Source organism: Macrobrachium rosenbergii, chromosome 8 (assembly GCF_040412425.1).
Source record: "Macrobrachium rosenbergii isolate ZJJX-2024 chromosome 8, ASM4041242v1, whole genome shotgun sequence".
In the NCBI taxonomy this organism is placed as follows: Eukaryota; Metazoa; Arthropoda; class Malacostraca; order Decapoda; family Palaemonidae; genus Macrobrachium; species Macrobrachium rosenbergii.
This window is the reverse complement of record NC_089748.1, coordinates 67,041,650-67,061,772: the sequence shown is the minus strand read 5'-3', so window position 1 is coordinate 67,061,772 and position 20,123 is coordinate 67,041,650. Positions and strand designations below refer to the sequence as shown.

Genomic DNA, 20,123 nt, shown 5'->3' with positions numbered 1-20,123 from the left:
AATGGCGCTTCACGCCTTATCCACATTTTGAAAGATTTTTGGCAAGCTCATATGTTCTGGCAGGCGGTAATGTTGCACTGCGCGTGCTAGCCACGGGTTACAGAAAACGAGCGACGTGAGGAAGGCAGTAACAGAAAACAAGGATATATAGCTCTGTCGACAAACTGCATACTAGGCTCTATTCAACTGTTTACTCCGAACTTAGCAATTAACCGTACGTTCGGACATGATTGGCCTAGGCTACTGACTACGTATACGTAAACAAACCCCCACAGTATTGTGGGCTGTTCTTAGCCATGTCGTGTGCATCCCAACCACTTAAACTATCATGGGGGTAATTGAGTAACTTGCTGTATACTAGGGGGAAAATGTCTGGGGGGAAAATGTCCGGAGGGGAATATGTCAGGGGAAAATGTCCGGGGAGAGTATGTCCTTGGGGGGATATGACTGGGCCCCAACATTGTTACTCCATGATGAGCTTAAGTTTAATAACAGAGGTGTCAGTTATCGCACTTGGCTGCATTTTAAAATCAAAAGAATTTCCGGCCATAAGGAACCATTCAGACTCATGTAAAACTGATATTATGTGAAATAATTTCAAAATACTTTGTCAAACTACCGATGGCCTTTCGCTCCTTCTTGTAGAATCTCTTTACATCAAGAAACTCTCGCCTTCCTTAAACAACCAAACTACTTCTGCACCATTACACATTGTCTAACTGCCTATTACTCACCTCTCTCTCTCTCTCTCTCTCTCTCTCTCTCTCTCTCTCTCTCTCTCTCTCTCTCTCTCTCTCTCTCCCCTTTTTTTTTCTCTGATATCGTCTATGACAATTCTGTTCTGTATCAGTTACCAGCCACACCTCTTAACAGTAAGTCCGGCAACACCCTTTCCTTTTTGGTATGCATTTTTTATCTGTTATTTCACTGAATTATGTATAATTGTAAATCACTTTTAGCTTAAAACCTCTTCGTAGTTTTTATTGCACTTTTAGTTTAACAACTGTTATATTACGAAATTAAATTTCTTGTAATTATTAGCTCATTTTAGCATATTTTTTAAATACTGCAAAAATTAATTTTATTATAGCCTTGATTAATGGAAAGGATTCACGAAACGTTGGTGTCAATAAAAAGAAGAAATGATTTCCTGTCTTCTCGCTGTCCTGTTTATTATTAATCATCATCATCATCATCAGCACCATCAACAACATTAATAATAATAACAATAATAATAATAATAATAATAATAATAATAGTAATGAGGTTAAAAAAAGACCCTTATCTTGTGTATTAAACCTCTATATTTCTAATGTTCTTACCAAGTTGAGGAAGACTGAGCAGTGCATATATATTTTATTCTTTTGCGCTTTATTGTTATTGATGATATGACTTTCCATTTTATTTGTTTAGAAAGATTGAGAGGAAACGACCTGAAATATTGTATGATCGTAGGGAAATGTACGAAGCAATTATCCGACCATTTGAAGGAGAAACCTCGGGAAAATGCCAGATCGTAAGAAACAAACGTCAGCAATAATTTTTTCGATCACTCGGACAGAAGAAACGGAAATAATTGCCGCGTCACGGGAAGAAAGCCTTTAAAATAGTTTTATTATCCCGTGAAGAAAGTGTCAGAAATAGTTGACTTTATGGTATGCGCTTACCAAAGTGTTCTGGTTGAAGTAAACCGCCAGTTAAAGTTGCAAACCATTTTTGAGGGCGGTCAGCAGAGGACGAGGTTCCCCGTGGCATGTGCCGTGGAAGTCGTCTGTGTCAATACTCCATACCATGCAACCAGCTAAGCCCTTGTCTACGGCATATTTGGCCTGTGAACAATAAAGTGAATATTGTTTATCGAGTGATAAATGCCTAAGCACACTGCAAGATAAAGGATGCTAATTAGGTTTACACAAATGTTAAATGTCATTCAATAACTGAAGGAAAATGAATCTACATATAAATAAAAAGTTCTGCTTGCGTGCATACGTAAATATATATATATATATATATATATATATATATATATATATATATATATATATATATATATATATATATATATATATATTATATATATATATATAAAATTATATATATGTGTATATATATATAATATATATATAAAATTATATATATGTGTGTATGTATATATATATATAATATACATATACATATAGGATGCCTACCTTGATGCCAAGTGAAGTAGGATCTTCGTAGGCGAACCAGTTGAGGCCGTAGTACCCATAAGGTTCATTCATTTCAGGTTCGTGAACTATGGTCCAGTCTTCCGTCATTTGTGATTCACAGATCTGGGAGTGGAACAGACGTCAATGGGAGCACTTAATAGAGCGGTCGGATAGAGGAATTATCTTTCAAGTAATGTTTCAAAAGGAAAATGGTCTTCTCTCGACCATCTGAAATGCCAGTTGTGGGACTGACCCATATAAAAACTCGGTAGGATCTACATTATTGGAACTGCTTGCTGCGAAACTGTGAAAAAAATCCTTTCTGATTTGTTCTTCAAAGAAAACACTTTTCATAGGGCATACATTGAGGTCTGGACATATAAAAGAAAAACCCTTAGTGTATAATACATTTTTGGAACTACTATTTTTCTTACCGTTCAAAATACAAAAATCTGTCTTTCGGGTTGATTCTTCTAAGAGAAGCAACTTCTGTGGAACAGGACATCTGTCGAATTACTACTTATAAAGGCATGGATATTTCGAAATCATTATAAGTTAACATTACCGTGAATTTTTTGTGACTTGGGATATAAATAAGAGAAAAGAAAGATGTTAATCAAACCTCTCAATTGTAAAGGAAGTCTCTCGCGTCTACTGATTATAAGTAATTAATGATACTAAAAGACTGGCATCTTCTCTTGTCTAAGATGGCTGCTCTTCATTTACAATCATTTCCAAAATTCAATGGTACACACATTTTTATATATTTTATATATATATATATATATATATATATATATATATATATATATATATATATATATATATATATATATATATATATATATATATATATATATATATATAATGTAATTCTAATAGCCACAATGCCCTCTTAACTTTCTCGAATTCTTCGCTTTTTGGATATGCTTGTAACTATGAAGCCGTGACATCCAAATATAAGAAAGTGAAGAGACTTGTGATTTGCCGGTCGGGGAGACGAACCCGGGTCACCTTAACCACAAGGAGGTCACGTTGCCGACCTGGCTACGAGAAGGTCGGCAACGTGACCTCCTTGTGGTTAAGGTGACCCGGGTTCGTCTCCCGCGACGGGCAAATCACAAGTCTTCATTTCTTGTGTTTGGATGTCACGGCTTCGTAGTTACAAGCATATCAAAAGAGCGCGAAGAATCGAGAGGTTAAGAGGGCATTGTGGCTATTAGAATACATATACATGTCTGGTAAAAGTGACCAGTAGATTCTATATATATATATATATATATATATATATATATATATATATATATATATATATATATATATATATATATATATATATATATATATATATAAGACTGTCCAAAACAAGCGCAGTCACTGCAGGAAAGCACATTTTAATGTATTCTCATATGATGCCAATCCCACCTTTTGGATGTAAGTGGGCGAAGAAATGTGAAGACAACCGGACGTGTATGATACGAAGGGCTAATTAGAGCAACTGGCTCTCAAGTTTGCGACTCCCTCACAGTGTCTGTGTTCCTGTGAAGTCTGACTGAGCAATGGCGACGAGGGAGTGGAGGGAACACTGCTATCAATAATCGCTCGAAAGTATTGACAAAAGTAAGATCCGTTAAGCAAGAAGTGTTGATCGAAGCTATAAAAGCCGAGTCTTCTATATTCTGAGATGCTTTAATGACGATGTCCCTCTAATCCATAGCTGCCTAATACTTGTGTGAAGAAATTTTTGGAAACAACTCATTTTGAAAATGTGAGAATCTTTGAAAATTATAAAGGCTGATAGATGGATAGACAGAGGGAGCGAGAGAGCATGCGCAGCATATGCCATATCAAATTCCATTGACAGCATTATTTTGGGGTTTGATGGCAATCCCAAAGGTCGCAATACTCCACCTGATTGTATCCTCCTTCAGTAGGACCAGGGTTGGACGCTGGGGCGTAGATGCCCGTTTCGGCAGCAGAGTCTAGTGTGTAAGTGTGGGCGTAGAAAGGAACGCCCAATACCAACTTCTCCTTTGGAGCTCCTTTTTCAATCCAGTAGTTCACAGCATAGTCCTGGAGAAGAACACGCAGATTTTAAGTAATGTTTCTTGATCGCAGGTATTCGTTTGCAGATGTAAACTGACAGATGAACTTGATGTAAACTTGACAGATGAACTTTTCTAGAATAGTCTGACAAGGAAGTAAATAGACACAGATGAACAGAAAGATAGACAGATCATTGGAGAAATAATTTTCAAGGTTTTGTGGTTAGTGTTTTATAGCTCTAATATTATTTCTAGCCAAAAATATACGAAATCCTGTGCTGATTATGAAGTATCTTCAATTATGCTTCATGCAGTTGAAGTTCTCTGAAGCATGTAATTATTTTCATTGCGATAAAAGAGGAAAAATATTCGTCAATCTTTAGTTTTCGATGCGATGGTATTTTCTGTAACAAGTGTCCTAGAAAGCCTTACATATTGCAATATTCTGAAGAAAAACCAGCAAATCTCCTCCGGATGATAATTAGCAAGAATAAAGGCATGACAAACAAACGAAGGTTACTTTGCATTAAGCAATATATATAAATAATGCATTACTGTGGACCGTTTCAAGATTTCACCCCACACCCTTGTATTGAGTGACTTATGTGATTTGTTATTCCTTTGTAAATAAAAAAAAAAAAGAGAATTCGGTATTTACCTGGTTGAGGGTGAGGGCGTATCCTTCGTCTTTAGGGTGCGCATAGAGGATTGAGTGGTGATGTGTGTACTTTTCCCAGTTGCCGTGCAAATCGTAGGTCATAAGATTGATGAGGTCGAGGTGTTCGGACATGCCTGGGACGTCGTAGGAAGGGTCGATTATGTCCTTGCCAGCGGCGACAGCCGCTGTCAGTATCATGCCCTCGGGATGCAGGGCTTCGGCCAGCTCTTTCAAGAGTGTGACGAAGTTAACCTGAAGGGAAATAAAAGACTCCTTGAGTCGGAGATTGCAAAAGTTCAATGGAAGAACATCAATGAAAATATCTCTAGTTAGGTGAAACGAACTGGCCGACTTCCCTCTACAGATCAGTAACTGTCATTTTTTCATAAGAAGGAGACAGTACGTTCACAGTGATAGTGATCAAAAGTAAATAAAAAACAAATAAAAGTGGACAGATAGTCAAGACTTCTCCATATGTGTGAAGTTAAACAATAGGTAATCAAAGCAAACATCGATGTAATGATGAACTTACGAAATCGTCGGGACTGCCCCCTCTTTGCGTTGGGTATTCCCAGTCAAGATCAATTCCATCGAAGTTATGTTCCTTCAGTAACGTCATGGTTGAATCGACGAAGGTCTTTCTTGTAGCCGGGTCTGCGGCCATCTTGAGGGGGCGTGTGAAACTTATTATTTTTCTTTATTTTGACCAGTATTCATTATAGAGCAGCCGCAAAATGTCATTATTCTTGCAGTAAATGAGGAAAAAATACCAGAGTTTCGGGGTGCATATTTTCTACAGAGCGAGTGAATAAATTAGCGATAGAGAGAGAAACAATATGAAACCCTCTCTACATCACGAAGTCTTCTTACCTCTGAATACCTGGACGATCCCTCGTTCCAGCCACCAACGCTCAGCAGAGTCTTGAGATCGGGATTTTTCTCCTTCAGTTTCGTGAAACGATCGAAGCCACATTTGCCCCCTCCGTCGCACAGGTCGTTCCATGGGTCGAGGACCTTTAGGAGGCAACATAGGCTTTAATGCACAAAGGAAGGGATGAAACGAAAGTGCAGGATTCACTTAAAAAAAAAAGCTAAAATCCATGATAATGATTTTAAACTAGGTTATTCAGTGGTAATCTAGTTTTGGATTTGATGATCTTTTGAAAAGATTACACACACACACACACACACACACACTTTACACACACACACACATACACATATATATATATATATATATATATATATATATATATATATATATATATATATATATATATATATATATATCTATGTGTAATGTGTGTTAATGAAATATACTATATATATAATAATATATATATATATATATATATATATTATATATATATATATATATATATACCGTATATATATAATATGTACTGTATATATATACTGTATATACTCGTATATATACAGTATATATATTATATATACACATATAAATTAAAATACCATATTCCCATAAATGGAAGAATAAGCATGTAAATAGAATCATGGCTATATCCATAACCGGATATTATGCTTATTATATTTATTCCTAATATTTTTAGCTTCTCTTTGTAGATGACAAATCTAGAAAATAAGCTATAAACTTCAGTTCGGCAAATATAAAGGAGGCCTGAAATCTGAGACGAATTATTAAATAGAAAAAGTGAGTTTATTCATAGACTTTGATTTCCTTGGGGACACAGTTCTTGGTACCGTTATTGCATGCGGATCATTTTCTAAAATTGAACGATCCGTTAATCTATACTGAAAGCAGGATGCTTTGAGAATGGTTTTCTATAAATATAATATATATATATATACTGTATATGTATATATATATATATATATATATATATATATATATATATATATATATATATATATATATATATATATATATACACACACAGAAGGAGAACCTTGAAACAAATATCAAAATCTTGGTCAGCCAAAGCGGCTGATACGCTTGCCCGACTGAAAAATGCAGCGAAACGAAAGTAGGAAATGGTTTCCCGAAGGTTTTACAGAATAAGTAAGATTAAGGTATCCTCCGTTATGATCACATACGCACATCGCAAACTTCATTTACAGAGGGCAGAGTACAGAGTAACTGAAACTCAGCGTTCTTAGGTAATATGAATTTTACCTTTACTGAAGCGTGATGCTTAATTTCCTAGACAAAAATTTTTGTCCATTCTATTTGCAACAACACAAGTCTCAAACGAGGGGCAGGTATCGCGCAATGCAGCGTCTCACCTTGATCGCATAATCATCACCCAGTCCAGCAAAGGCGTAATTCAAATGGGTGCAGAGGAAAGGATCGTTGTCTTCCACATCGTATGTATAAGGCTCCGCTCTATACACAGCCCAGGAGCTGAAGTAACACACCAGGGCCTTCGCTTCTGCTTGGTGAAAGTGGAAACAAATAAAACAACACACTGGTTTTTAAAAATCCGGGGATTTCTTGTGAATTTGAAATAGATAATGTAAAAATGTGAAATTTCGGTGAGCTGTTGAAGGAAATATTTGAAAATTTTGTGATCAGTAAACTAAGACTAATACAGTACCGACACTTGATAGAACTACTTGCATATGTTATTTGACGTGACGGTATTTGTTGATGGTTTCTTTCATAAAACTATGTATACGCTAATGAATATATTTATTATGCATTTTTCCCATTAATGTTAGTTTTCTTTAGATAGGCCTAGAGTTTGTACTTCGTAAATAGCCAACTCTTAACCGTTAATCCAACGAATTATGTTAATGTTAGTATGTCCAGTTACAACATAGGAAAATTAATATTAAGAAAAAATAAGTAAAGTGTAATCATTCGAACACAGTAGAAAATGTAGACCATTGTATAAAAGAATTTTTAATAGCCACAATAACCTCATAACTTCTCGATTTATTTACACTCTGGATAAGCTTATCACTACAAGCTCTTAATGGTGGGGTTCGCTAGTAAGACTTGAGTTCCACCTCAGAAGAAAAAATTCCTCATTTATGGTCTCAAGTGGATACAAGGTTTGCAGTGATTGGCGTATCAAAAAGTATTAAGAAATCTAAAAGTTAAGAGATCATTGTAACTTTACAAATACTATATATATATATATATATATATATATATATATATATATATATATATATATATATATATATATGTTTATACATATATAAATTTCTCAATAATCGGGATCGAACCCCAGTCTCTGAAATGAAAGGTCAGGGCGCTACTAATTTACTCACACAGGTGAGGGTCAGTTGGTAGCGCCCTGACTGGGGTTCGATTCCGATATGAGTCAGAAATTTATATCTGTGAAGCACGTGCTTACCTGTTCATTAGTTCCATCATATATATACAGTATATGTTATATATATATATATATATATATATATATATATATATATATATATATATTATATATATATATATATATTCATATATACATATATATATAACATATATAAATTTCTGACTCACATCAGGATCGAACCCAGGTCTTTCAGTTGAAAGGCAAGGGTGCTGCCCACTATGCCATACAAGTCATAAAAGAAGTTGGAACCTGAGCTTGCCCAGGTAATTCCTTGGGGGCAGTTGCCCTCAGGTTCCAACTTCTTTTGTGACTTGTATGGCCTAGTGGGCAGTGCCCTTGCCTTTCAATTGAAATACCGGGGTTCGATCCTGATGTGAGTCAGAAATTTATTTCTGTTCCACACGATTATTTATATATATACATATATATATGTATATATATTATATATATATAATATATATTATATATATATATATACATACATACACAATAGATTGAGTTATTGTCTCTCTCTCTCTCTGTCTCTGTCTCTGTCTCTCTCTCTCTCTCTCTCTCTCTCTCTCTCTCTCTCTCTCTCTCTCTCTCTCTCTAACTAAATTAAAACTCCATAGTTCTCACCCGTAAGGTAGACAGTGCAAGCAATGACCGAGAACAAAAGGAGCAACTTCATGGTTGTTGATTATCAGTCAGACCAAGCAAATCCTGCCACACTTTGATCTTATAAAGGCACAAATCTTCCACGTCAGCGAATCTCTTTAGAAAAAGTACTAGGAAAACTGATGTTATTTTTGTTTGAACAACATGGGTGAGATGCGCGCTGCAGGATGAACTTGTTTTTTCAACATTGAAGACCCTCCGTGGGAGAAATAAGTCGAAAAAGACATTTTTCAGCTTTTTGTCCCAGTAATGATTTTTGCGTTGGTAGATGAGATAAGGATATGCAGGGGAATTAGTCCAGATGGATTTTCGAATGATGACAGATAGCGTTTGTAAGTTTAGCATAATTGAACCAAAGTTTTTCGTGTGCTGATATCAGTGTTCGTACACGTGCACTAGAGAGCATCGCTGTTTTATATATATATTTTTTTATCCCAGTAGTGGGGAGGGGTAGTGCCGGCAGTGCACCTCACACGGCGCACTGTAGGCATTACTTAAAGTGTTCATATTCTTAGGAAGCTTGAATTTCAAGTCAATGGCCCTTGTGGGCTTGTTCCATACGAATAGGTTCCATCTTCTGAATTATATCCTTTCGGTCTCTAGCTGCAACCCCTTTCATTCCTTTTGCTATACCTCCGTACAAATTCTCTTTCTTCCACATTAACTTTCAATCCTCTTCTGACAGTTGCTTCAACATTATTTTTATCTTTGAATGGCCTAAATTTTATATTCCATCTATATATTTTTTATATGTCAAGGCATAAATTATTCTTGAATATATAAAAATATTCCGTTCCAGATTAGGACGTGCACTCTTCAGTAGCCTGAGACTCCCTCTGATGCGAATGCTCGTGGTTCATTCTCTGAGCGATAAAAAATATATATATATAAGGAAAGAACATATATTAAATGCTTTTAATAAAGAAAGCATATTAGATGCTTTTAATAAGTATATTAAATGCTTTTAATGAAAAAAGTATATTAAGTGCTTTTAATAAAAAAAAGTATGTTAAATGCTTTCAATAAAAAAGTTACGATTCTTTCACCCAAATCTTACAGTGAGGTCAAAGAGACAGAACTGGGTACTGACTAATTTATTTACCTGGGTACAGGTGTACATAGCAGCCTGCGGTTGCCGTGACCCATACGCTGAGTGAGAGCAATTGGTGTTTGTTAACTGTCAATCAAGTAGCAATAATAATAAGAGACATAGTATACATACAGTGATAAAATATATATTGGCGAAAAGGCCAGGAAATTCTACATACAAACATATACATGAGATTCTCGCTGTGTTGATAGATGCGATACATGATCGTGATTGATGGGAAAGGAAGAGACATCTGACGTCTTTACATTACCATGGTCTTTGTGCCTGAATTTCACTTTATTTTGCAGCTTATGGGATATTTCTTATGCGGTTCCATTCATGACTTTGAAAGCCCTAGAGTTACTGTCTGTATCCTTGTATTGTATTGTACAGCTGTAGCCTTGAATTAAGCAACAACGGTGCTTTTTCTTGAATTGGGTCCAAGATCTCCTGCTCGTATTATTTTCAGTCAATTGACGATTATCATATTCCTCGCCTTGATTCACGTCTTCCCATGAATATTCTTCTTGTGCCTCTTCAGTGTGCCAGAATCCAGAGAAAGGTTTTATTTATAAAAGTTAGGCCGTGGGAACTGGCAACTTGACGCCCTCACATTGCCTATACTCACCAAGAAAAATTAAATAATGAGAGAGGGAAACCTCAAGGCCAGTATGCATTAAACTGTTACTTATCAGAACGTTAGAGGCAAAACAACTGAGCAGCTGTATAATTAGTAATCAGTCATACACAAGGGGAACCTACCCAGTCCTATCCGAAAGGGATCTCATACAAGGCCTCCAGTGGTTTTGGCTCATACCTGTTTCATTCAAACCATTAATGCTCCTCAAAACGCACGTGCTGTTGACGCATTGTCCCCGTAGTGAGGTAGTGCCGTTAGTGCACCTCACGCGGTGCACTGTAGGCTTTACTTAAGTTTCAGTGCAGTGTCTCCTCGGCCCCTAGCTGCTACCCCTTTCATTCCTTTTACTTTACCTCCGCCCATATTCTTTTTCTTCCATCTTCCCACCCTCTGCTAACAATTGTTTTATAGTGAAACTGCGAGGTTTTCTCCTCTTACACCTTTCAAACCTTTTACTGTCAATTTCCGTTTCAGCGCTGAATGACCTGATAGGTCCCAGCGCTTGGCCTTTGGCCTAAATTCTGTATTCTGTCCTATTCTATCCATACCCATTTTGTTAAAACCGTTAATGGTCCTCAAAACGCATCTTCAGTTGACACATTTTCCCTGTAGTGAGGTAGTGCCGTTAGTGCACCTCAGGCGGTGCACTGTAGGCATTACTTAAGTTTCTGTGCAGTGTCCCCTCGGCCCCTAGCTGCTACCCCTTTCATTCGATTTACTTTACCTCTGCTCATATTCTTTTTCTTCCATCTTCCCACCCTCTACTAACAATTGTTTCATAGTGCCTGCAAGGTTTTCCTCCTGTTACACCTTTAAAACCTTTGTATTCCCAAATTCCTTTTCATTGCTGATTCACCTCATAGGTGCCAGCGTTTGGCCTTGGCCTAAATTTTATGTTCCATTCCATCCCAGTTCTAACTTTAGCCAGCATATACTGTAGTTACTGTAAGCCGGATTTAAAAGGCTAGGCTTGAAGAGAATTCAAGTATCGGCTATGATTATCAAACGCATTACTCCTGTTCGACTTTCATAGTTGTACGAACTACTAAGTACGTGAAATTTAGTATAGCAGCGGGCATCAAGATCGTGCTCTCAAATTTCACAAACTAATTTCTTTATATTTTCTTTATTCTGTCCCCAGGACCTATTCTTTTGTTTTCCAGCAGAACAAAAGCATGCAAATTTCATATTCTCATATTTAATTTTGCATCCATTCCACTTTTTACGTACTTACTGAAACCTACTGTCAACCTGGGGCCTCAGATCATTTCATCTAAACTTGAACCTCCTGTTTTACAGAAGACGCGTTTATGGTTCGTAGGGATATGGCTCCAGTCTATTCAGTTTTTCTTTTTCTTTTTTCTTTATTTAATTATTGGGTTAGATAAAAGGTCGTTTTATGTCTCCAGAGATAACTTGAACGATTGTCGTAGCCTTTACACGATGACGAATCAGTCCTTCGCATGATCTAAATTGCATGTCGTAACATGTGTGGAGGTTTCCCGGCTTTGGACGGGTTTTACATCTGTATAGAAAGACGATTTACCAGGTTCCACCTACTACACAAAGTTCCCACTCTTCATCAGTTTGTTTCACTAATAACTGGGTCTTTCACTCCAGTTACAGTGGAACAAAATTGAGTTTCCAGACCCATGAAAATTATGTTTCAGTTTGTATTTCGGTTTTACTCTGATAAATCTCCAGCCTCTTTACTTGCACTTTTTCACAGTGCGCCAACCGCCGAGTGGTTCCCTCGGCCTTTGTCTTAAGTTTCTTCTACCACTGAGTTCCCTGGCCAAGTCCCTCCTTTCAGAATACCCAGGAATACCCGGCATACCAGTTCCCAGCTACCACTCTGTTGGTCGCGAGTTCGAATCTCCGACCGGCCAGGGAAGAACAAGAGGAATTTGTTTCTGGTGATAGAAGTTCATTTCTCGCTATAATGTGGTTCGGATTCCACAATAAGCTGTAGGTCCCGTTGCTAGGTAACCAATTGGTTCTTAGCCACGTAAAAATAAATCTCATCCTTCGGGCCAGCCCTAGGAGAGCTGTTAATCAGCTCAGTGGTCTGGTTAAACTAAGATATATTTAACTTCTCTCGTATTTAATATGCCAATGGACTGATTCACTAAAGGTCGCCACTAACGTTCAGTTATACCATTCTTGCATATTTTTTTTTTTTACTTTCAAGCTAAGGAATTATCTGGTTATCATTTTAGGAGAGGTTAAGTCATACTCTCCTCTTGCTCATGGTCTTTAGATATCCTTTCCCTTTTTCAGTTCCTCTGTTTACATAAGCCCACTGAAGACATTTCGCCGCCCCCTTCAACTTCCACGTAAATATAGGACAAATTTCTTTTATAAGATATATACCTTCAACTAAGAGAATCCTTCCTATTTTAAGTGAGCATTTTTATGTTCTAAATAGGAAAGAAAAAGATGAGATCTGGAATTTTTCATTACTGAAGCCTGCTAATTTTAAATAGATTACCTTGAGATGGCCATCAAAGGAACTAAATTAATAAATAAAATAAAACAACGTAAGTTACTGAGTATTTTAATAGAAATGCGTACGAAAATAATCATTGATATTCATTAAAATATAGCTGAGTGACACATTTTGTATAATGAAACTAAGAAAATGATCAGAACACCTTTATTTTCATGAAGTTGCATCGTAATAAGTCTCTGCATTAGCAGTGTAATATACATAATAGATTATAGATATATATATATATATATATATATATATATATAAATATATATATATATATATATATATAATGTAATGAATGTATATGTATGTAGTATATATATATAATATATATATATATATATATATATATATATATATATATATGTATATGTAGGCATATATATATATATATATATATATATATATATATATATATATATATATATATATATATATATATATGCGCTGGTGTTTGTATGCATCTGTTTATAAGAACTATCGTTCAGCTGATTATTGAACCGAAATTATTTATGGACAGTCATTTGGGCAATAGCCTTGAGAGCAGTTTTCTGTCCGTCCAGTCGCAGATTAGACCCACGGGATTGAAAAGGGTTCCGTCCGAGCAGTGGTATTCGAACTCTATCCACCCTGAGGAATCCTAGAAATAAAGGTATTGATTATTGACTAATTAAAGTAGATACCTATTCTTTTAGAATTTCTAGCGAAGTATAAAGTAACTCAATTACTTTTAGATTCTCTTCTTTTCCGGTGTGATAATTCACAAGTCATAACTACGTTTAAGTGTGATTACATTTTTTAGTGCTTATATCAATGCAATAGTTTCTGCTTTCACTTCGTATCCTATAGCATCGCATCGTATTCTTTAGCATCGCATGCAAAGAAAGAAGCACAAACATTTTTCTTTTAGATTGAAATCAAAATACAATCTTAAGCACGATACGTGCCACAGAAGACAGAGCATTCAGGGATGTAGTTTTGTTTCCACTTCGATATCCTACCTTATCGCAGATGTAGTAATGTGTGCAGTCACCTTCGTCTGCATTAGGACCCATCTTGCTGCAGTGAACGCCAGGGGCTCCTGTCACTCTTGGAGTTGTAGTTGTCGGCGCTGATGGGTCCTTTCAGTTGAAGGTAAAATGAGTCTTTGCATCTCTTTATAGATATAAAATATTTGAAGTATGTATTTTCTCAAGTTCTTGTTCAAGCTAAGGAAACTTAATACATAACTTAAATATAGTGAAAAATTTAGGTAAAATTCCTTTGAAATCGCTACTAACCCTCGTGGTGGTCGTTTTTGGCGGGGCTGTTGGCGGTTTAGTCACGATTCCGCCGCTGAGGACCTCCAGCAAGGTGTTGAGAAGAGGGAACTTCCTACCGTGACAGGTACCATGAAAGTCGTCTGTTTCGACGCTCCACACCATGCAACCAGCGAGGCCTTTATCTAAGGCATATTGGGCCTGTGGAAAGCCAGTCAAAACTCAGCTAGCAACTGTTACTTTCTGAATAGCGAGGACGACGAAAAGAAAGTAGTTTAAAATGAAAGAACTTCCATTGCCTGTAAAAATGCTCAGTTGATATCAATCAATTTAGGATTCACAAAGATAATAAAAAAATAGTTTAAGTACTTTGGACAGGATGGAGGTGTAATTTAGACGCTGCCATAATGATAATATTCGTAAAAGTCCAAGTTACTCAGATGATGCCCTAAAGGGACGCCAAAGCCTATTATTGTTTGTAGAGTTCCTTACCTTAATTGCAACGGAATCGGGATCCTCGTATCCTACCCATATATAGTTGTAAGGGAAGTAGTAAGCATAGGGCTCATTCATGTCTGGATCATGCACAATTGTCCATGAGGTTGTCAACTGTGCTTCACAAATCTGTAACAGAAACCAAGAGGAATAATACCCAAATGGTTCTAGTTTATGCATGCATAGTATGTTTTGAGAAGATAATGATAAAATTTCAGTTAAAGTTCATATTGGGAGGTGTTAGCTCTAAATATTACTTCTAATAAAAGTTCTGAAAATGGCGACGAAGTGATTGAACTTTATAAAAAAATTATTTATTAATTATATTTCAAAATATTTCATACGAAATATTTACAATCTGAAAGGTAAAAGTAAATACGATTTACGTAATTCCATAGCATCTGCCTATTAACAAACTTGAGAATAGGAGGATTAAATTTCAGCAAATTTAATGGTAACGGCTAAAAATCGCAATAACATGGAGCTATCTCTGTACCTCATTGTAGCCTAAAAATCCAGTTTGCCTTGTATAGGGTCCAGCCATCCCAGGGTTCGGTGCCGGAGCATAGATGCCAGTGTTTGTTTCGTCTTTAAGTCTAAAAGTGCGTCCGTAAAATGGGACCCCTAAGACCATCTTTTCCTTCGGAGCTCCTTTTTCGAGCCAGTAGTTCACAGCGAAGTCCTAGAGGGGCAATCTATTTTGAAAAATGCATCTATTCCGTTCTAATTTCTCGATTATTTGAATCTGAGAAGCTAGGAAATATCAATTTCATAATTCATCATTATTCTTTTGTAGTTCATTTGATATTATGTTTTGATATTTTAAAAACTTATAATTAGTCATATGCTACAAAGTAAACCTGGATTTTACGGTTGATAAATCTGTCGCATCTCTTAAAATTTTTCTTCTTAAGGAGATTAATAACATTCTCTATGGAAAATGTGTCGCTTGAATCATGCCTACCTGGTTGAGCCATAGAGTCTCGCCCGTATCGTTTGGATGAGCATACAGTATGGAATGATGGTGAGCATAAGGCTCCCAACTTCCATGCAAATCGTAGGTCATAAGGTTGATCACGTCCAGGTACTTTGACATCTCGGGAATATTATAGGCAGGGTCTATGGTGGCTTTACCAGCAGATACGGCTGCGGTCAGAATCATGCCCTCGGCATGCAGGGCTTCGGAGAGCTCCTTCAGCAGGCTAATATAATTGACCTGAAACACAAAGGACTTGAAAATATCCCAAACTCCGTTATTCGCTCCCTTCTCAAAAAGACTTCGGTATTCAAATAGATCATCAATCAATTTTCAGTCACGTAAACTTACATAATCTTCTGGATTTCCACCTCTTTGCGTTGGATACTCCCAGTCCATGTCCAGACCATCGAAGTCATGCTTCTTCAGCAGAGTTATCGTTGAGTCTATAAAGATCTTCCTTTTGGCCGGATCTGCCGCCATCTTAAATGTGAAAATAACGGTGAAGTATTAATCGCGCGAAAGGTTTGCTTTTCGTAAAAGACGAGTGGTAGTTGAATGGTGTGACGCTCTGGGTTCGTTTTCGGCTTTAAATTATACTCATGAACTGCAATTTTAGAGTCTCATCACATAATTATGAACTATCCATCAGAACCTGAAACCTCAGTTCTGAAAAAATGACTAAGCCTATTTGCTCGATGGTTATTAAAACTAATATGGAATTTTGGAATCGCCCCCGTTACTGTCTTAGTGCAAAGGGAAATTTATTAAATATATTCTATGTAAAAGATCTCTCTTCCAGAGCAATAGCGCTATTTGGCGAGTGTATTTAAGGATTAGAATGAAGTGTCACACTTTAACTTCATGGCAGGATTTGAATAATGAAACGATGAATGCGAGGCACTCCATAAGGCTCATACTTCTGTTATCTTACCTCCGAGTACTTGGTGGATCCTTCGTTCCATCCTCCAACGCCCAAAATCGTTTTCAGATAAATGTTCTTCTCCTTCAGCTTAGTGAAACGATCGTAACCGCACTTTCCCCAGTTTTCGCACAGATCGTTATACGGATCTAAGACCTACGCATTTGGGAGAAATTTCATTTCAAAATTTAGTTGTAACAAATAAATTTACTTGTCCGTGTTGTCATGTTAAGTATATGGACAAAAGGCCCATTTCAAGATACTAAAAGACATTAATTTTACAAATCATGACTTGGGATTTTTCGTATAAATAATACCATTTTTACTGAATGTAGAGATTTAAATACAGAATTCAAACTATTTTTGGAAGATCTTGTCTTAAGAATTGACTCCACATTTTTCACTATAAGGTTACTATGACCTATTCCCAGATAATGTTTTTGTTGCATAATTCCTATATGTGGGAATACTCAGTTTATGTTTGTGTTAACTTGAACCTTTGATAGAAAAAATATATTCGCTAGAAGTTGCCTCTTTTTTTATTTAGATCGCGACTTTCTACGGTGATCAATTTGATACGGATTCCTAGAGTATTGTTTATGGTCTTTTCTTAGTTTGGATAAAAGGTCGTGTTCATCTCTCAGATTCAGGCTACTAAATAATTTCATGTGAATTTATTGGTAAGAAATTGTATATATGCATATTTATATTTATATATATATATATATATATATATATATATATATATATATATATGTATATAAACAGTATATATATATATATATATATATATATATATATTATATATACATATATATATCTATATGTATTATATAAACAGTATATATATATATATATATATATATATATATATATAAATATATATATATATATATATCATAAATAAATATATATACATATATATATGTGTGTGTATACACCTGCATATGTAGTTATTATATATATATATATATATATATATATATATCGTATTTAATGTGTGTGTGTGTGTGTGTGTGTAGTATTTACATGTATATATATGGTCTATAAATGAATATATATAGATATATAATATATATATATATATATATATATATAGATAGATAGATAGATAGATAGATAGATAGATAGATAGATAGATAGATAGATAGATAGACAGATAGACAGAGAGGTAAAGATTAAGAAACAAAAAAGGTATTACTTTAGCCAGTCGATACCGTGTTCCTTACCTTGATCTCATTGTTGGTGCCAAGTCCAGCGAAGGCATAGATGAGGTGGGAGCATAAGGTAGGATCATTGTCTTCTATGTCGAACTTCCCGGCCTCTTGTCTGTACACTGCCCAGGAGCTGAAGTAACACACCAAAGTCACTCCCTCTGTGAGGCATCAAAAGTCATGCTCATTGGCGAGGGAAAAATACTTGAAGGAAATCAGTGACTCAACTTTTTTTTCACTAAGAACTTGTTTCTTCTAATAGTGGATGGGTTCAAAGATGGACTGGACAGGAGCCATTGCTACATTTCACATACCAGTTGCAGAATCAGATACAACTAATTTTACGATAAAAATCACCTCTCGCTTTTTCTCATGTTTGAAGCTTTTACATATGATCAAACAATATTCAGTAGTGCCAGCCTGGCAGGAAGTTTTCAGGGTCTGATCTGATCTGTGAACTTTGAAGGCCCATTTAAAATTCAACTTTTGAGCCTCATGCTACTTTCATACCCTGTGACCTATGAACCTGCTAAAAACGCATAGCTTCCATACCATCAGTTGTGCAGATCTTTTCGCGTCAATGGAACTTAATCAGCAAGACATGGAAAATGTTTAAACTTTAAATGACTTCCCCTAAAGCCCAAATACGAGTTAGTTCGTTTTGCATTCTCATTTAGAACTTCATCCTTTATTTTCAATTTTTCAACGCGAATTCCCTGTTATTTCTTACCATAAATAGGATTGTTAATGTCAATAACAAGTGTATCAGCTTACCTGTGAGGTAGAGGGAGAGAGAAATAAGAGATAGCAACAGCAGCAACCTCATGGTTCAGTGGAGACGAGACTGGGAGCCTGCAAGAATGGCCTTGCTATTATTGTATCTTATAAGGCCTCGAAGCGTCAGGCATTGGTTTCACACGTTCCTTGTTGCTTTATGAGAACCTACTGAATGCATCGCTTTTCAGCGATTATACGGCGCAGTTTGGCGCTAAGTGGATGAGGGAACTCTTCCAGCCGGCAAGATTCAAGATAAAAATATTAAAGAGAAAAATAAACTTGTATTGCAAGGCTGTTCGAATAGACACAGATACTAAATTATTTCACAAGGTGCAATGGTTTTTATTGTGTGTATATATATATATATATATATATAACATATATATATATATATATATATATATATATATATATATATATATACATATATATATATATATATATATATATATATATATATATGAACATATATATATATATATATATATATATATATATATATATATATATAAGATCGATCGCCTCTCGAGATCGACAGGTTCTTTAAAATAAACAAGCAATTGGGCTGTAATGACTGACGAGAGGTGACAAACAAAGGGGGAGGAGCAGAACAAAACAAAAAAAGTTACCTTAAAGTTAATTTATTTACAAAAAGTTATATACATGCGAGTCAGGTTCAATTTAAACTTATATACAAATGTGTCAGTAATAAATTGATAAACAATACAAAATGAGACAGCACTTCTAAGTATTGTAAAAACAAATCATCAACAGCGTAATCAAATTACTTTAAAGAAGAATAATCAAATAAATATCATAAGGGACCATTAACGGCACAAACGTTACATTTAAGAGTGTCAGTGAAGATAATTAAAAATAATTCTGAACATTAAATCTGAAAACAAGTCCAAAAAAACTATTACACAAGTAACAACACTAATGAGGTAACATGATCAAATAACACGAGCAGCACAGTTAAATGGAGTCAGTAAAATATACATGTAAAACCAAATCAATAATCCTGACAAAAATTAACAAGTTCAAAAATGTAAATAATACCCAGGCAGCAAAACTAATTACACAAATAAACTGGCAGCTCAAGGAACACTGCAGGACAACAAAGACAGAGCCGACACGACAACAATCGTCCTCAAGCACAGTGCTGACGTCCTCCTCCAGTACCGACGACCGCGACAGAGCCGACACGGCAACCATCTCGTCCTCCAAGAAACGTACTGACGTCCTCCTCCATCTACGACGACCATGACAGAGCCGACACGGCAACCATCTCGTCCTCAAATACTCTCCGCTGCTCTGCTGCCATGACCTGACTCGCAGGTACGGATACCTGCTGCTGCTACTCCAGCTGGCTCGCTGC

At 35.9% G+C, this 20,123-nt stretch overlaps 2 protein-coding genes across 2 annotated transcripts in view; both read right to left on the bottom strand.

Annotated features, from left to right (window-relative positions):
• LOC136841175 (acidic mammalian chitinase-like) overlaps positions 1-8,968 on the bottom strand; it is a 33,212-nt gene extending 24,244 nt beyond the window's left edge. The window contains 8 exon segments of the mRNA XM_067108215.1: positions 1,702-1,829; positions 2,190-2,312; positions 4,101-4,262; positions 4,893-5,144; positions 5,425-5,556; positions 5,763-5,906; positions 7,161-7,306; positions 8,840-8,968. Of these exon segments, the coding sequence (XP_066964316.1) occupies positions 1,702-1,829; positions 2,190-2,312; positions 4,101-4,262; positions 4,893-5,144; positions 5,425-5,556; positions 5,763-5,906; positions 7,161-7,306; positions 8,840-8,891 (1,139 nt within the window). The 5' untranslated portion in view covers positions 8,892-8,968.
• A 4,629-nt stretch (positions 8,969-13,597) lies between these two features.
• Positions 13,598-18,904, bottom strand: LOC136840932 (acidic mammalian chitinase-like). The gene is given in 11 exon segments (XM_067107896.1): positions 13,598-13,648; positions 13,650-13,742; positions 14,104-14,223; positions 14,383-14,562; positions 14,854-14,985; positions 15,353-15,538; positions 15,821-16,072; positions 16,184-16,315; positions 16,767-16,910; positions 17,984-18,129; positions 18,743-18,904. Coding segments are annotated over 11 exon segments (1,473 nt in total). The 5' UTR covers positions 18,795-18,904; the 3' UTR covers positions 13,598-13,612.
• Positions 18,905-20,123: the final 1,219 nt, after the last annotated feature.